This window comes from Lygodium microphyllum, unplaced genomic scaffold (genome assembly GCF_053477565.2).
Source record: "Lygodium microphyllum isolate KBCC unplaced genomic scaffold, Lygodium_microphyllum_v1.1.10 scaffold_41, whole genome shotgun sequence".
NCBI lineage: Eukaryota > Viridiplantae > Streptophyta > Polypodiopsida > Schizaeales > Lygodiaceae > Lygodium > Lygodium microphyllum.
This window is the reverse complement of record NW_028229524.1, coordinates 748611-765086: the sequence shown is the minus strand read 5'-3', so window position 1 is coordinate 765086 and position 16476 is coordinate 748611. Positions and strand designations below refer to the sequence as shown.

The 16476-nt window shown below is 42.0% G+C and overlaps 1 protein-coding gene across 1 annotated transcript in view; it reads right to left on the bottom strand.

Moving 5' to 3' along the window:
* Positions 1-1796: 1796 nt before the first annotated feature.
* The window catches only part of LOC148009083 (adenylosuccinate synthetase, chloroplastic-like), a 35608-nt gene continuing 20928 nt past the window's right edge, over positions 1797-16476 (bottom strand). Inside the window, exons 2-4 of the mRNA XM_087673834.1 lie at positions 3106-3798; positions 2690-3001; positions 1797-2348 (exon numbers count right to left, since the gene is read on the bottom strand). Of these exons, the coding sequence (XP_087529960.1) occupies positions 2175-2348; positions 2690-3001; positions 3106-3798 (1179 nt within the window). The 3' untranslated portion in view covers positions 1797-2174. The remainder of the gene's footprint in view (positions 2349-2689; positions 3002-3105; positions 3799-16476) is intronic.

Below are 16476 nucleotides of genomic sequence, written 5' to 3'. Positions count from 1 at the left end.
TATTGAGGCCTTAAGAACACTCTAAGTTGCTCAAACAAACTGAGTGATGCCGTCAAACAAGTTGTAAAGGGGAGGAAGAAGACAATAGAGCTCAATGCATAACTCGGGGTAAAGAATCCATGGCTACCATTGAAACTATGAACTAAAGCTTTTTTCCACAAGCTAATACAATGTTGAGTCGAGCTCAAGCTCTCATGCAAGTTGACTCTAATACCAATTGAAGAGAGTGAATCCTGAAGTGAAAGCATGGAGTGAAAGCAAGAGCTATGGTGAAAAGAACAAGAGTAAGAGAGAGAAAGAGAGATGTGAAAACTTTTAACAATCACAAAAAATGGCTTGCCTTCCTTGTATTCAAATGTCTCTGAAAAAGTAAAGAATAAAGTGACTGTGATGAACACCTACCACCTGTAGTGTAAAGGTATGCAAGTATACGAGTACTTTTAATGTAACTAATACACGAGCGGCTAGACACATGCGCCTACACCCAACAATGTTTTCTTATCAATTTACCAACATTTGTTCTACTAGTCACACACACACAATATGTTTTCTTCCATCTTAAACACATGCTCCCACCAACACGAGCACATAATCCATTACTACGACTCTTTGAACAAATATACTCAACCCTTCTTGACACAATGTGTGTTCAAGTACTTGTTTGGTTGCGATATAAGCACAACTATGCATGTGTTATTTGTTGCATTTGGTTTAGATACGTAGCCAACCTTGCCTAAGCCTAGAAATGTGCACGACTTGCCCGTAACAAGGATTAGATATATATTGCACTTCACATATGTTACATAAGCATGAATGCTTGAATACTAACCAGTGTACAACTATGAACCTAAGAGAAGCCAATAGTAAAATTTACATTTATTCGCTTAGACATATGAGATACATTTTGCCATCTTATGACACCTAGACACTATACAAAAATGGTACAAATATCCCCTTAATGAAGGAAAATATTGAGTGTTCTCTAATCACTGGTTAGCTATCCAATCCATTGCAAGAAAGTTGCTGAAACCACTTGGCTACAACTATAGGAGCTAGTAACAATCATGGATTCCAATAAGGTAATCCATAATATGAGTGAACTTGGATGACAACTATGATAGGTTATTGACACCTACAATATACATCAATATGGCTTATTCCCGAGTATTGTTGTATGAATGCATGTAACACATGTACCACCTACTATTGTGACGTATTATTTGTACACACACACACACACACACACACACACATATATATATATAGAGAGAGAGAGAGAAAGAGAAGAGATATGGCAAACTTATTAACTACTACTCCATCACACCATCAAAGAGTACTTTATTACTACAAGCTTCAACGTAAGGAACCACACCATAATAGACACACACACACACACACTTGTGGCTTAAAGCATATTGCATAGGATACCCTTTATGATAAGTCAAGTGAAAAAGTAACCATGCTATATTCTTGTTAATACTTAAATGGAACATCTCGAGAAAAGGAATCCAAACTACTGTTCAACAAGTTTTCAATCTACTTATATTCAAAACTATAAAGTTCACCAAGTTTTGAGTCTACTCATATAAATTTCAACATGTGACCTTTTTAGTTTTGGTTGTAGTTAGAAGTAGACAAAGTAGTGCATAGTTTATCAACAAGAAGGTGTTCAATATCCATATCTTTTTTATTATGCCATACTTTGTAGGTTTGATTGCTTGTGGTTACTATTCATTATAACATTGCAACAAGTTCACAAGGGTTGCTTTAGAGACTCAATGACACGTATATGTTGTATTTACTTTGTATTAGCACTTTACGTAGATGTATGCTTAGAAAGGATCTTTCAATAAAGTTCACTTCTAAATAAGATAAAAATCTGCATGCTTGGAACAGAGATAAAAGACATCTCACTGCCATGTCTAAATGCTTTGATGCCAGTGAGTGCAGCTTGCAGAGGATTTTCATTGTTACATAGTTGGTGATTTTCAATCCCTCAAGCTAACTTGTCAGAAGGATTAGTGTGATTATAGAGACAGGCCAAAAAACTTCAGGTTACGAAAAATCCTGAACATTCTCAGCACATTGCAGTCTCAAATGAGGACATTCATTATTAAACCATCAATCATTTTGGCACAACAATAAATGCAATCTGCTTAAAATCACTGCTCTCGCTAGTCCTTGACAATCATTGCATCACGTCCAGGTCCAACACCAATGAAGCGAACAGGTATCCCAATAAGTGACTCTACTTTTTCGACATAGAGCCTTGCAGCTGCAGGTAGGTCTTTATACTTTCTCACTGAAGAAATATCAACTTGCCATCCTGGAAGTTCTTCATACACAACCTGTGAGTTCAGACACATAATACATAAACCTTAACAAGCCAATTACATGCACCACGAACATAAAACATGTCTATGCAGCTATTATCCAAGTACAAACAACAAGAGAGCTCACCAGACTCCAAGTGTACTCCAGAGCCACTGTCTCCTGGAATACTGTGTGTTTTTGCTCATGCAGTACTTATGTGTGCATGCTCACATGATGCAACTCTTTATGTGAGAGAGAGAGAGAGAGTACTCACATGATGCAACTCTTTATGTGAGAGAGAGAGAGAGTACTATTTTGTAATTAATACAATTACCTTGTACGGAAAAAAGAGAGAGAAAGAAGGGGGATTGCATACCTTAACATCTCCAAGAACCTGCAAATCAGCAGGAAAAGAAGGCAGGACTTTCCCATCCTTGACACAGTACCCTACTCCAAGCTTCAGGGATTGCAGACTTGATAGAACATCCAACTTAGTCATGTTCAGGCATGAAAACCCATTAATCTGGCTGGAAAACTTCAGCGCAACAATGTCAAGCCATCCGCAGCGGCGAGGTCTTCCTGTAGTAGTGCCATACTCGTAACCAGCAGCTCGGATTGTCTCCCCAAGTTCCCCAAATAATTCAGTAGGGTAAGGTCCTTGCCCCACCCTTGTGGAGTACGCTTTTACCTACAGTTCAATTGCACATTCAGGCTAAAAATCTACCTAGCTCATAATGGATTTGCATTTCCATAGAAGTCCAGCACCATAATCAATTCCAAAGAAACACATACCACACCAACTATATCCCCAATAACTCTAGGGGCAATGCCTAGCCCTGTGCAAATTCCACCCGCCGATGGATTTGATGAAGTCACAAAAGGGTAAGTGCCAAAATCCACATCCAGCATGGTGGCCTGACCACCCTCTACCAACACTCTCTTCTCATTTCGGTAAGCATCGTTGACATATTGTACAGTATCTGTGATGAAAGGCTCCAGGCGTTCAGCAAATTTCTTGTATCTATCTACCTCTTTGTTAATCAATTTCTCATCATATTCAAAGCCTTTGAACCGAGATGATGCATCCCAGTGAAGTAAAGCCAACTTTTCCCTAAAAGTGTCCATATGCCTTAGGTCGGTCACTCTCACACCATTCCGGATAGCTTTGCTTGCATAGCATGGTCCGATTCCGCGCTTGGTTGTTCCAATCATAGACCCTTCAAGTTCAGCTTCCCGTAAGCCATCAATTGTTTGATGCAAATCAAACAGCAGATGGGCACGATCAGAAATCAGAAGTCTTCCTTTGCAATTAATACCGCTGGACTCAAGCCTGTCTACCTCATCGAAGAAGGTCGGTAAATGAGCAACAACTCCATTGCCAATTACACACACAGTGTTCTCATTTAGTATTCCTGATGGTATAAGATGAAGAGCAAACTTCTTTCCCTCATTATTGTATATAGTATGGCCAGCATTTGATCCCCCCTGCAAATCAAACCACTTACTCAAAAACTGTTTTCCCTAAACCACACTTCAAGCAAACCCGAAACATTGCAAAACACATTTGGGGTGTAATTAAACCAAAGAAAGGAAGAAATCTTCTATGCCATAAAATTGTTTGCTTCAGAACATGTAGGTTTATATGTATCGATGCTAGGACAAATCAGTGAACAAAGAGGTGGAACTGAACCAGAATAATGGAGCACTAACATGACCTCCTGCTCTACTGCCCAATCCAGTAAAGCACTCCTGAGTAGCTCCATTCCCATCCTCCATCCTGCAGTTAAGCGGCAGCAATCAGCCTCTGACATGTTTGGAGAGGACAACCACTGTCTGTGAGTTGCAGATTGAGGGTCTTTCCTTGGAGGATACGCAGCAGTTAGCACAGCAGATCTGAGGAGAGTTCGTGCCCTGTTCATCAGCACCCTGTCTTGGCTGCTGTCTGCCACATCACACCTAGTTGCTGCCCATCAAGACTGAAATCCAGTTATCTTTGCTGTCTTGCACATCCAGCATATTTGTCCACACTTCAGTACAAATTGGTATATAGCTATTACGCTTTGCTTGTTGAGACTGCAAGAGTGGAGCAGGGTCATTTGGATTCATTTATGATTCATGAGAACCTTAGTCCTAAAGCATGGTAGCATGCTAAGCCAATGATGCAAGCGGTGACATAATCCATGAAGAGTTTCAATCAGAACAGGACTATAGAAACCACCGAGAGGTGGAACGAATCAAGTGGTGCATCCTCCATTTTAGGGAGGTGGAAAGGTGATTGTGGACTGATCTTTGAAGCATTGATCAGAGCCCTAACTGACATGTTCCTTGCCTATTTAAAGTCACCTCGTTAATGAAGAATGAATCAAGTGTGCAGTTCTTCATCTCTCTCATGGCACCCACTTACTCTAATGATTGTGGTTTAAAACTTGCATTTTGAACATTCTATCAAAGTCTATTGCATTCTCTCTCTTACTATCGAACATCTCCATAGCTAAATGCTAGGCATTTCAAACTAGTCTTTGCAACTCATGCCTCTTGTATACACCTTACAAAATCTCTCAATCCTTGCATCCAATTGTTACATGCACATTATGTCCCTTTTAGTTGCTTTGGGGTGTGAACAAGCCTCTTAGGTGGTGGGCCTGGTGGCACTTTGTACCTTCGGGTTTTCTTTTCTTCTCTTACTTTCATGTTCTCATCTAATGAAGAGAATGTTTCACCACACACAAATACACACACACTCTCTCTCTCTCTCTTGATTGTGTGGCTACAAAGTTGTGTAAGCTATGCATCAAACACAACAGTGGTATCTTTCGGTGTGAAATTTTGATGCTTTGCTTAGCATTTGATAAAGTGTTAATCAAATGTGCAAATGTGAGGTGCACATGTTTGAAGACAAGTGTGCACGCAAAGATCAAGACAGAGTATAGCTGAGATATGCACAGTGAGAGGAGTGAGTGCAGAGTTCAGAGTAGAGAGTGAGAGCATGACACTCAATGTGTGGGTACAATGACGAATGTACCACTTTAGGTTTTTGATAATATATATAAAGTACAAGTGCAAGGGTGCGTGCACACCCAAACACCGTAAAAGGCACGGTGAGCCTTTATTCCCAACAATCTCCCACCTAAAGACAACGTGTCTGAAGGTAGAGAAAAGAATCAACTAAGTCTATGTATGTACAAAGCTGAAATACACATATACTATCCAACCCCCATCATCTGGCGGCAATAAAGTGTTAATCAAATGTGCAAATGTGAGGTGCACATGTTTGAAGACAAGTGTGCGCGCAAAGATCAAGACAGAGTATAGTTGAGATATGCACAGTGAGAGGAGTGAGTGCAGAGTTCAAAGTAGAGAGTGAGAGCATGACACTCAATGTGTGGGTACAATGACAAATGTACCACTTTAGGTTTTTGATAATATATATAAAGTACAAGTGCAAGGGTGCGTGCACACCCAAACACCGTAAAAGGCACGGTGAGCCTTCATTCCCAACAACCTCCCACCTAAAGACAACGTGCCTGAAGGTAGAGAAAAGAATCAACTAGGTCTATGTATGTACAAAGCTGAAATACAAATATACTATCCAACCCCCATCATCTGGCGGCAATGAGCAAACCACTCCGTTGGAAGACCCTTCTGTCTGCAATCAAAGTGTACCAATTCTAAGGGTGAAGACTTTAGAGGAAGAGATTTTTTATGTGACGTTTGAGCATGCTTACCATAAATACAATTATCACATTGTTCAAAATCAGCATACCTCAAAGACAACAAATAACCCAAGCAAGCACTTTCATTCCAGTTTGACTCATGTGTCCCAACCAGCTATGCCACAAAGAAACACTTGGCAACTCGATTACGGTGACTATGCATGCTAGATACATGCAAAGGATAGAAAGTATCACTTTTGGAGCCCTTGGCAACAATGCAAGAGCCCTTACAAATTTCCATTCGTTATCCCCAAAGGTGATGTGATAGCCTTCATCATCTAGCTGCCCTATACTTATAAATGGTGAGATGCTTCAAAGCAAAACATAACAGAGAGAAAATCTAACTAAAAAGACAATGCAATGAATGTGTATGTGTGTGAGTAAATGCAGCGAAAGACTTAAGAATGGAAAAGCTAAGGACAATGAATCCTATTGGCTCGCGACTCTAAGAGTGCAAAAAATGAATGCTAGACTAACCTAGAATATCCTAAATGACCTAGAGACATACGAGTCTAAAAAGGTGTCCACCATCGCATACGTCCAGTAGCATGGCTCTGCTAAGGGAACGCCTGACGAGGTGGAGAGGAAGGTGAGATGGATACACGAAATGCAATGGGATCGGGACCTACAGACCAATCAACCAATCCCTCAGGGGTAGTGAAAGAGACTGTTTGCTGAGGCTATGCTCGGGTCACATGTCGAAAATCAACAATGGGTACTAAAGGAGTAGATGAAGCAAGAGTGAAAGGCGTAGCCCCACTAGACTGTGCAGTCGCAATGGTCTGCTGAGGCTTTTTAGGTGGAAAACCTTGGCCCTTGGAGTGACACTCCTCGTCCACATGGCCTGCTCTCTGGCAGTATGTGTAAAACCGGTTTTAGGGAGTTGCTACTAGATAGGTCTAGATTCTTTAGTTCCATCTGAGGAAGAGGAGTCACCCTTTGATTGGCTTACCTTCGCATCTTGCGAGTTCTTGCCAATATTGGTTTTCCCTCCCGAAGAAGAGGCAACCAACCCCCTCTGCTCAAAGTAAGGCTGTGATGAGGATTTCTTGTAGACTTGATCATGCAGCCTCGCGTTACGCAATAACTGGCACTCAAACTCGTAGAAGGTTAGCAATCGAGGCTATGAGATGATGTGCTGAATAAAATTGAAGTATTTTTCGAGTAACTTATTCAAGAAGAACGTAACCCGATCGTCGTCTGACTTTGGAGAGCCAGTAGTGGTGAACTCGACGAGTAACCGCCTATATTCAGCCAGCTTGATTTTCAAGTCATCCCCTTCCTTAATAGAGAACTCTTGAAGCTTAAAGTCGAGATTTATGTGCCGAGTATAATCTCGAGCCGCATAGCAATCGAGAAGATGACTCCAACGCTCTAACGTGAGCGAGAAGTGTTGTAACTCAGAGTGAAACGCAAGAAGCAATCTCTGTATCGGCTCAACATTGGTTATGGCATTGCGGGCTCTCCATTGACGGATGGAGTCAAGGTGAGCTAGCCAAGGGTCCGACATAGGCTCTGGACGAATGAGGCGGTCCCAAAGACCCTGAGACTCAAGCACTTGTTGCATGAAATTCAACCAAGTGAAGAAATTTGACCCATTAAACCGAGTCTTATCCGTGAAGGCATTCTTGGCCGTTGCAACAAGAGTGGTAGTACTCGGAGATGGATAGTGTGAAAAAGTGTAATTGGGGTAAGATAGAGGAGTGGAGTGTACTTGGGAATGGGCCTCAAAGTGCCCACCAAGCATTCGAGTAGTGTGCAAGGTGGATCCATAGGTAGGGATGGGTTGAGTAGGCATGAGCATGGTAGCCGTATGAGTAGCCCATGGTCGAGGTGGGATGGAAACACATGAAGCAAAAGATGGAAATCCCTACATAGGTGTCACCCAAGATGAGTGGGATGACGCACCATAGGCCAAGGATGAAATCCCCTGTAAAGAAATGTCCTAATACAAAAATATAAACGGAAACCATACAACAAAGCACAGATTGATAAAAGAATGCAATTAGGGTTAGGGTAACTCAGAGACAATGAGCATAGTAAATAAATGAAGTGATATAACTATTGAATAATACAATGCTCATGCAACAAACACACTATGCAGTGAATGAATACTGTACCTCGAACTTCAGTATCTCAAGGATCAAGGCAAGGGTAATGAGTTGGAGAGTGTATCGTACTTTGAACGGATCCCGAATCGCAGCAAGACAGCCTCCAGATGTCGAACACCAGCAAATGCAATAGTGAGAAGCTGGATCTGATACAGACAGCAGTGAGGAGAGAGAAAAACTAAAAACGTAAGCAGCAGGTGAGAGAAAGACTAAAAACGCAGGCAGGACAGCTTCCAAGAGAGAGAAAGACTAAAAACGTAGGCAACATGTGAGAAAAAGACTAAAAATGCAGGCACTAAAAACGTAGGCAGAACAGCTTGTAAGAGAGAGAAAGACTAAAAAGGTAGGCAACATGTGAGAGAAAGACTAAAAACGCAAGTAGAACAGCTTGCAAGAGAGAAAGATTCAAAACGTAAGCAAAACAGCCCGCAAGAGAAAGAAAGACTAAAAGCGTAGGTAACAGGGCTGTGATGATGTGGCACCTATACAGCAGCAGGTTTGCACAAGAACAGTAGTCGCCTGGCTAGAATCAACTTCAAACTGCATGAAGAGGACTGGAAATCAAGCGCCAACTGATGGAGACAACAATGGACAGCTTTGGTTGAGATGTCCTCCGCGAACGAGGTGCGGACAGCAAGCTGAAACACCTGAAATTTGCAAAAACGAGATTAAAGAAGAGTGGAGGCCTAGCTACCTATTTATAGAAAATGAGAGTTCTAGATCCTCTCCCACTTAACTCTCTTGATCCGCTCCCTATTTTAGGGTTTTGGCTAAAATAAGCCTAAAATAAGCATGTTTTGGGGCTGTTTAAGTGGCTAAGTACATTTCTTAGCACAATACCCCCTCTCACGCCCAAAATAGGGCTAGAAAAGTAGGCCAGTCTAAATTTTAATTTACCCCAAGGCGTCCCACCCCAAAGCAACCACGGCATCGGACAAAGGGTGTATGTCGACTGCCCACTGGTCTACCAAGACTACAGAGGCGATGGTTATCTTACCAAGGGAGCCCAAGTGATCACCCCAGAGAGGCCAAGGCATTGGACCAAGGGTGCTCGGCGGCTGCCCAAGGGCCTACCAAGTCCTACAAAGGCGAATGGAAACAACAATGGACTTTTTTTTTTAAATGGTTGTTTGAAAAATGTGTTGAAAATGACTACTCGTCCCAACCGGCAAAGCTGCTGAACAAATAACAAGTTCACCCCAAGCTGAGGCACATGATATACAATGTCCAATGAAGCCGAATCTGGATCCTTGTCAGTGGCAAAACTAACACAACCTTGAGTCTGAATCTTGACCGAGGAGTTATTTCCTACGCGGACCCGTCCGGCTACAGGGACTCGAGAACGGAAAATGTCCGCTATAGAAGTCATATGATACGTAGCTCCACTGTCCACAATCCAAACAGGAGTTGAAGTGCTCGGCTATAACGAATGGATTTTGCTTTTGATTTTGATTTTGAGTGGAGGTTTAGTTTTGTTTTCCCTTCCCTTGTTGCCCTTTCTAAGAATGAGCAACAAGAGCCCCTTCTGAAGAGGAATTCATATGAAACTGATCGAACAACCGTGCGTAACGCAACAGGTGACACTTAAATTCATAGAATGTAGGCATGGTAGGCTTTGAGACTATACCTTCCACAAAATTGAAGTATTTCCTGGGGAGTTTATTTAGGAACAATGTGACCTGATCGTCAGAGGACTTAGGAGTCTCCGTAGTGGAGAATTCAACGAGAAGACGCCGATACTCAGTCAACTTGACTTTCAAGTCATCCCGGTCAATGATTTTAAAAAGCTTGAGCTCATAGTCAAGATTAATACAACGGGTCCTATCCCGAGCCACATAGCGGTCAATCAAGTGTGCCCATCGCTCTAACGCTAAGTCAAAATGCAGAAGCTGAGAATGAAACTCAGGCATTGAGCCCTACATCAGCTCGACAATAGCAAAGGCATTCCTAGCCTTCCATGAGCGGACAACCTCATATGGAACAAGTACGGGATCGGGTTGGGGTTCCAACCCCTGCACAAGATCCCATATGTTCTGGGAGTGAATGACATGTCTCATCAAGTTCGATCAAGTAGTAAAGTTTGACCTGTTAAAACAAGTATTGTCAATAAATGCATGCTTGGCAAAAGATGAGCTAGAACCATGAGATGTTCAGTAGGTAGGGTAAGATGGATGTGGGGGATAAGATTGTGGAGGATAAGATGGTGGAGGTGGATGCGTTTGATAAGAAGAAGGAGGAGAGGAATAAGATGGTTAGGCAGAAGTAGGCTGTGAGTGTTCCATGAGTGCCGATTGAGACGGAGGCACTGGAACATGAACGTTCCATAAGGTGCCGGTGTAGGTGGAGACACTGGAATACGAAAGCCCTGTCCAAAGTGAGACTGGGGCACAGCAGTATGACCAGAAGGTCTACTAGGTAAAGCCATGAAAGCAAACTGTGGAGTCAACTAATCCACACTCGGAGAGGCTAGGGGGGATACCCAAACTGCAATGATCCTGAAAGTGTGTATGAAGTAGGTGGAACACCACCCCGCAGAGGTAAGGATAAGGTTCTAAAGAATGTGCCTATGTTTCCATAACCCCTCGGTGTGATGTGCGGTGCAACATAAGGTGTCTGAAATGGAAAAGTAAATGGTGTGAATGGAAGTGGAGAAGCAGCGAATGAATGTGGTGGGATAGGTGGGTTTTGAAAATGAGATGTATGAGATTCAGATGCATTTTGTTCATTTTTATCATTTAATGATTGAAAATGAAAATGTGAAGATGATGCACCATACAATGAAGAAAAAAGGAACACCGAATTCATTCTGGTTTTGTGAAATAGACGAAAAAGAAGGAAGGGTAGAAGAAGAGGTACTTGGCTTTTTCTTATAATCCCCACGACGTGTGTTAACATACAGGAATTCATCCTCAAGAGGACCTTTTTTGTAGTCAACACGCTGCACTCTTTCTTCCACATGATCTCTACCATAATATTGCAAAGCAGAAGAGGTAAAAGAAGAAGGAACAAAAGACGAATCTAAAGTACCTTGCACCGGAGTGGACGGAAGAGGATGAAAAAACGGAGCATATTCCGGGTCTTATTCTCCAAGAGGTAAAAGAAGAAGGAACAAAAGACGAATCTAAAGCACCTTGCATCGGAGTGGATGGAAAAGGATGAAAGAATGGAACATACTCCGGGTCTTGTTTTTCAAGAGGAAGGACCATCCCTAATGGAGGTCTCGACGGCCCTGCAACATCATCAGATTTACGTGCAATATTTGAAGAGAGAAATTTATGCATACCTTCATTTAAAAGCTTTTCTTAAAGGGCAATCCTTGGATCGAGCTTCTCAATCTTCTTTCGTTTATAAGCTATGATCGGTTTATATTTGAAACCAGCCTTCCTTCTTGGAATGGGTGATGCCCCAAACGGATGCACCAACAACAATAGGAACATAAGAGACTGTGATCTTCCGGAGAAAGTGCATCAGTAGCAATTGTCAGCTTCCCAAGGTCAAGAATATACAATCTCCATCACCAAAATGGTCTCCAATGGCAGGGAATTGGCCCCAAAAGCTGGCAGCAACAGTCCAACACCTCTTTCCAACAGCTCCAAAATGAAAAAACGAGATTTCCCTCTCTCTTCAGCCCTATTTAGCCTTTCCCTCACTTGCAATTTTGCCAAGTGACAGCTTTCTTAATCCATTTTCAGCAATTTCCAGACATTTAATTAATTTTCAGAATTAATTAATTCTGAAAAATTAATTCAACCCTTAATCCATGCCCAGAAAATTGACCTTGCCCATCCAAAAATTAATTGGCTAGGCCATTTGCAACCCAAAGTGATCCCATGCATTAATTGACCCTTGGACAAGCATTAATCCATTAATTAATGCCTAGTCCCTAGTGTCACCACTGACACGTAATGGCCAATTAATAGTCCTAGGGGCAAACTGATACCAAAATACACCTAGAATCTAACAAGTGTAACTTGTTACAACTTTTGCCTTTGACACCCATCTTTTTCACAGGGTCCTTCGGTCTTCAACTGTGAGAAAGTAGCTTGCACCTCACATGTGCAACACATGTGCATCTTTTAATTGCACATTTGATTAATCCTTTAATCAAATGTCAATTAAACATAAGCAAAGCATTAAATTTTCACGTCCTCGTGACAGACCACCCCCTTGAAATCCTTGCAATCGTCCTCGATTGCACTGTAATGTGTCAAAGCAAACAATACTACACTGGAATTTTCACAAGGCATCATAGTCAATACAACATTGGCCACTGTTGACTACCTATCTCATATGCCCACCATTTGTTGAAAATTTCCAGCCAGCATAAACATAGCATAAAGCTCAACAATAGTCTAGAACTGTTGCCACAAACTCATCGGATGCATCCCAAACTTTTGTTTCTCAACAGTGCTGACTACACAACCATAGTAAAGCATAAACCGAGCCGAAACTATGGCTGAATTGTCAATGACATTCGTTTACATGCGGCTGTCCATGGAATCAGCTGTAAAACTATTAAAAACTGAGCACGATCTGATCGTAAAATGATGATATGAGAACTGATCACAAATGGCTGCAAATGTGACTCCAAACTGATCACAAGCTGATGGTAAAAAAAACTGATCAGAAACTGATGCAAAAGCTGATGCAAAACTGATCCCAAAGTGATCATAAACGGTTCTCAAACTGATCAAAAACTGAGCTGACACTAATCAGAAATTGATCTCAAAACTGAGGCAAAAACTCATGCCAAACTCAAAAAACCAAAAACTCATGCCAAACTGGTCCAAAAATACATGCATAAGCATAGTCTCAGAGCTGCGGTGACAACTATACTCATATACATGTATCTCACAGTGAAAAGTACACCGAGTAGTGACCTCATGGCAGACATACTGTCAGCACAGTACCTTGGATGCATGCTGAATACATCTGAGATCCACTACATACGAGAGTTGTCCAAAACCGGTGGAGTGGAAATGCTACCTCCCCCTTGAGCATCAGGCAATGCTCCGAACGCCTGCTCTGCTGAACCTGAGTAAGCCCAATCCAAAGTCGGCTCTAACTGAAAGGCATCGAGATAAAGTTGCAACAACTGGGGATGGTCTACCAAATCATCCTCTTCCATCCATTGGTTAATAATTTTGAAACTTCACCAAATATCTTCTAGAAACTTTACCTCAAACCTTCCTTTCCTTATGTGCCAAAATCTGCTCGGGTACCAAAATCTCATCTAGTTCCTCAACCTCTGGCTGAATTTCAGCAGATACATCTTCTGGCACATCACCACGAAAAGATCTCAACAAACTAACATGAAAGGCATTGTGTATCCGCCAATGTGGAGGTAATTTCAGCCAATATGCAACATCGCTGACCTTTTCCAACACTTAAAGGGCCCATAGTATCTCATGCTTAACTTCGGATACAACCCCTCTCTTCCCTTCATCTTTTTCAGCCTTGCCTTTTCAAAACGCAGCAATACATAATCGCCCTCTGCAAACTACAAAGCACGTCTATGGCGATCAGCTGCCCGCTTTTGCTTGTCCTGTGATCTCTGAAATGCATACTTTATCTTTGCATAGGCTGCATCCAAGGTTTCCACAAAGCAATCAATCTCAAAGATCTTACCCTTAGTGTGCAAAATAGGTGGAACCTTCTTGCCACCCTCAACCACCTCAAATGGAGCCTTGCCAGTGGAACTATGCACCGTATTATTGTATGCAAACTCAACCAATGGCAAATACTGCTCACACTGTGTCTTGTGGTCTGAAACATAGCACCTCAAAAGATCCAACACTATGGAATTTACTTCCTCAGACTGACCATCTGTCTGTGGATGGAAGGATGATGAGAATTTCAACGTGATACCCATATTTTCAAACCTTCTTCCAAAATAGACTGGTCATCCGAGGGTCTCGATCACTGATGATCGACTCAAGCATACATAGTGGTGCATCCTCTACAACAAGTGCTCCAAGTGGCTCTTCTCCAACGCCTTCGCCAACTCTTTTTGAAACTGGTCGAAGTCCACAACTCTCACAATGGTCTCCCAAGGAAGCCCAAAAAAGGAAATATGCCTATCGGATGACGGCACGTATGCGGGTAAAAGGTGTTCACCTTAGAAATTCCATTCTCTCACAACGGAAAAAATCATGTTGTCATCAATTGCTAGATTCTCATAATTGTGATGAGTGCTTTGCAAACAAAGTGAAGGCCCTTCCGGGAAGTCCTCGTCTCTAAATCATCAAATCCCTCTCTCTCTGGCTTAATCCACATCAAAGGAGGACAACTATGCATGAACGGTGTGGAGTTTTGTAGAGGTGTAAAGTATGGAGACTACCTTCAACTGTTGCTAGCTCGAAGGTTGGGTGTGCTTGAAAAGGTGGCCATCACACCTTATGAAATATATGTCGCCGAGGATGAACACACTAAGGCAAGAACAATCACTGGTGTGAGCAAATTCTCTGTATAGCAAAGTTGGTGGGTTCCAGAAAGAAACGCTCTGGGGAAAAATCCTTTATAATTCAAGAAAGTGTATTCTCTCTACTCCCTTAAGTAGTCTCCACTTATGAATAATAATAATGACCCGAATTTCTACACCTTTCACTCTGTACAAAACATCCGAGTTAATGTATGCATCAGTAGGAAGATTTTCTTCCAGCAGCATCTTGCCATGTACTTTGGGGCTAAAAGATTAACGGAGATTCTTGTATCACCAAAACCTATAATCTTCCCAATACTAGACTACAATGCATCCTTCAATGTACATGTCTTTATTTTATTATAATATTTCTCATGAATCACAGCGAGTTGTATGAACCAATGCAACCTCTTGCTATGCAAACTGTGTATATTGTAGCCAGCACAAAGCGTAGATTCCAAGGCATTATTAGAAGCATACTGGGGCCTAGACGTCTTGCTGAAATCAACGCATCTGTGAACCCATTCATCCTTCCCCTCATAAAATACAACTTAAGTCTAGACGTGTCCATCTTTGTACTCTACTAAGGCAACATGGCATTTCCAAGCTTCTTTGGGCGCAATGGATTTTTTGGACAACCTTGAGATCGCATTCCTTGTCTTTGGGAGGGATGATGAAGCATTAAAGTTGAGGGCTTTTCCTTTGGTGCTCAAGGAAGAAGCTAGAATGTGGTTTCAAACTCTAAATCCGGCCCAAAGAGCTGAATGGGAGGGATTGAAGGCAGCTTTCTTGCAGAGATTTCAACAAACTAACTTAGCTGAAGAGTTATGGCAACGGCTTTTGGCCCTCCATCAAAGTGATCCTTATGGTTATACAACTTATGAGAAAGGGTTTTTGAAGCTTTGTGGACAGTGGTCAGACTCACTGATTCCTGATGAGAGAGCTTCAAACTACCTTCAAAAGAATCGATTTATTTTAGGTTTGTACCCCTTGCTCAGAGAGAAGGTAAAGGTGAAATTTTCAAACACTTTTGAAGATGCTTTGAGAATCACTAGTGAAAAGAATCGAAAGATTCTCTACCAAGCCCAAGCTAGCCAAGCAGTTTTGGAAAACATCACAACTATGGAGGCCTCTCAAGTTCCCCCAAATGTATCTAATGCACCAGGCCTTGTTAGAGGTCAAGAAGACATGATCCAACAAATAAACAATCTTACTAATCAACTAGAGGGTTTGAGAGTGAATCTTGTGCAAGGTGCAAGAAGACCTATCGAGGGGAATGGTGGGAATTGACCACAAATGCGGCGACAAGCAAGGGAGATGTGTTACAACTGTGGAGAAAATGGACATGGCATGTACAATTGTCCTCACTCTAGAAGATATGATCACCCTGCCAGAGGACCTCAACAACAAGTAAGCCCTCCTCGTGCTAGGACTCAAGAGCAAGAGCAGTCAGGACTTGCAATTTTACAACCACCTTATGTTCAAGTGAAACCCCTGCTATTCAACCAAATGTTAATGTCATAAAAATAGAGAAGGTGATCAGGGATAGAAGGCTCCAAGAAGAAATAGCGAGAGGCAAGATGAAGATAGATGTAGTAGAGACCATGCCTATCAAGCGGGTACATGTCCAAACTGAGGCAAGCAAGGAAGCAATCAATGAGGCAAGTACATCACGGGCACCTAGAGATGAAGGGAAGAAGAGAAAGACTCGAACTAGGTCTAAAATTGATATCTCCAACTTCCCTTTGGATTCTCGGACACAACCTTATGATCTGATTGCAGATGTGAGCTCTCAAGGACCAAAAATTACTTGGCCACAACTACTTCATGCCTCTCCAAAGCTACGACGACAATGGTCAAAAATGGTAAGCACAAGGGCAAGGCAAGGTAAAATGGTTAGTGCAATCAAGACATATGG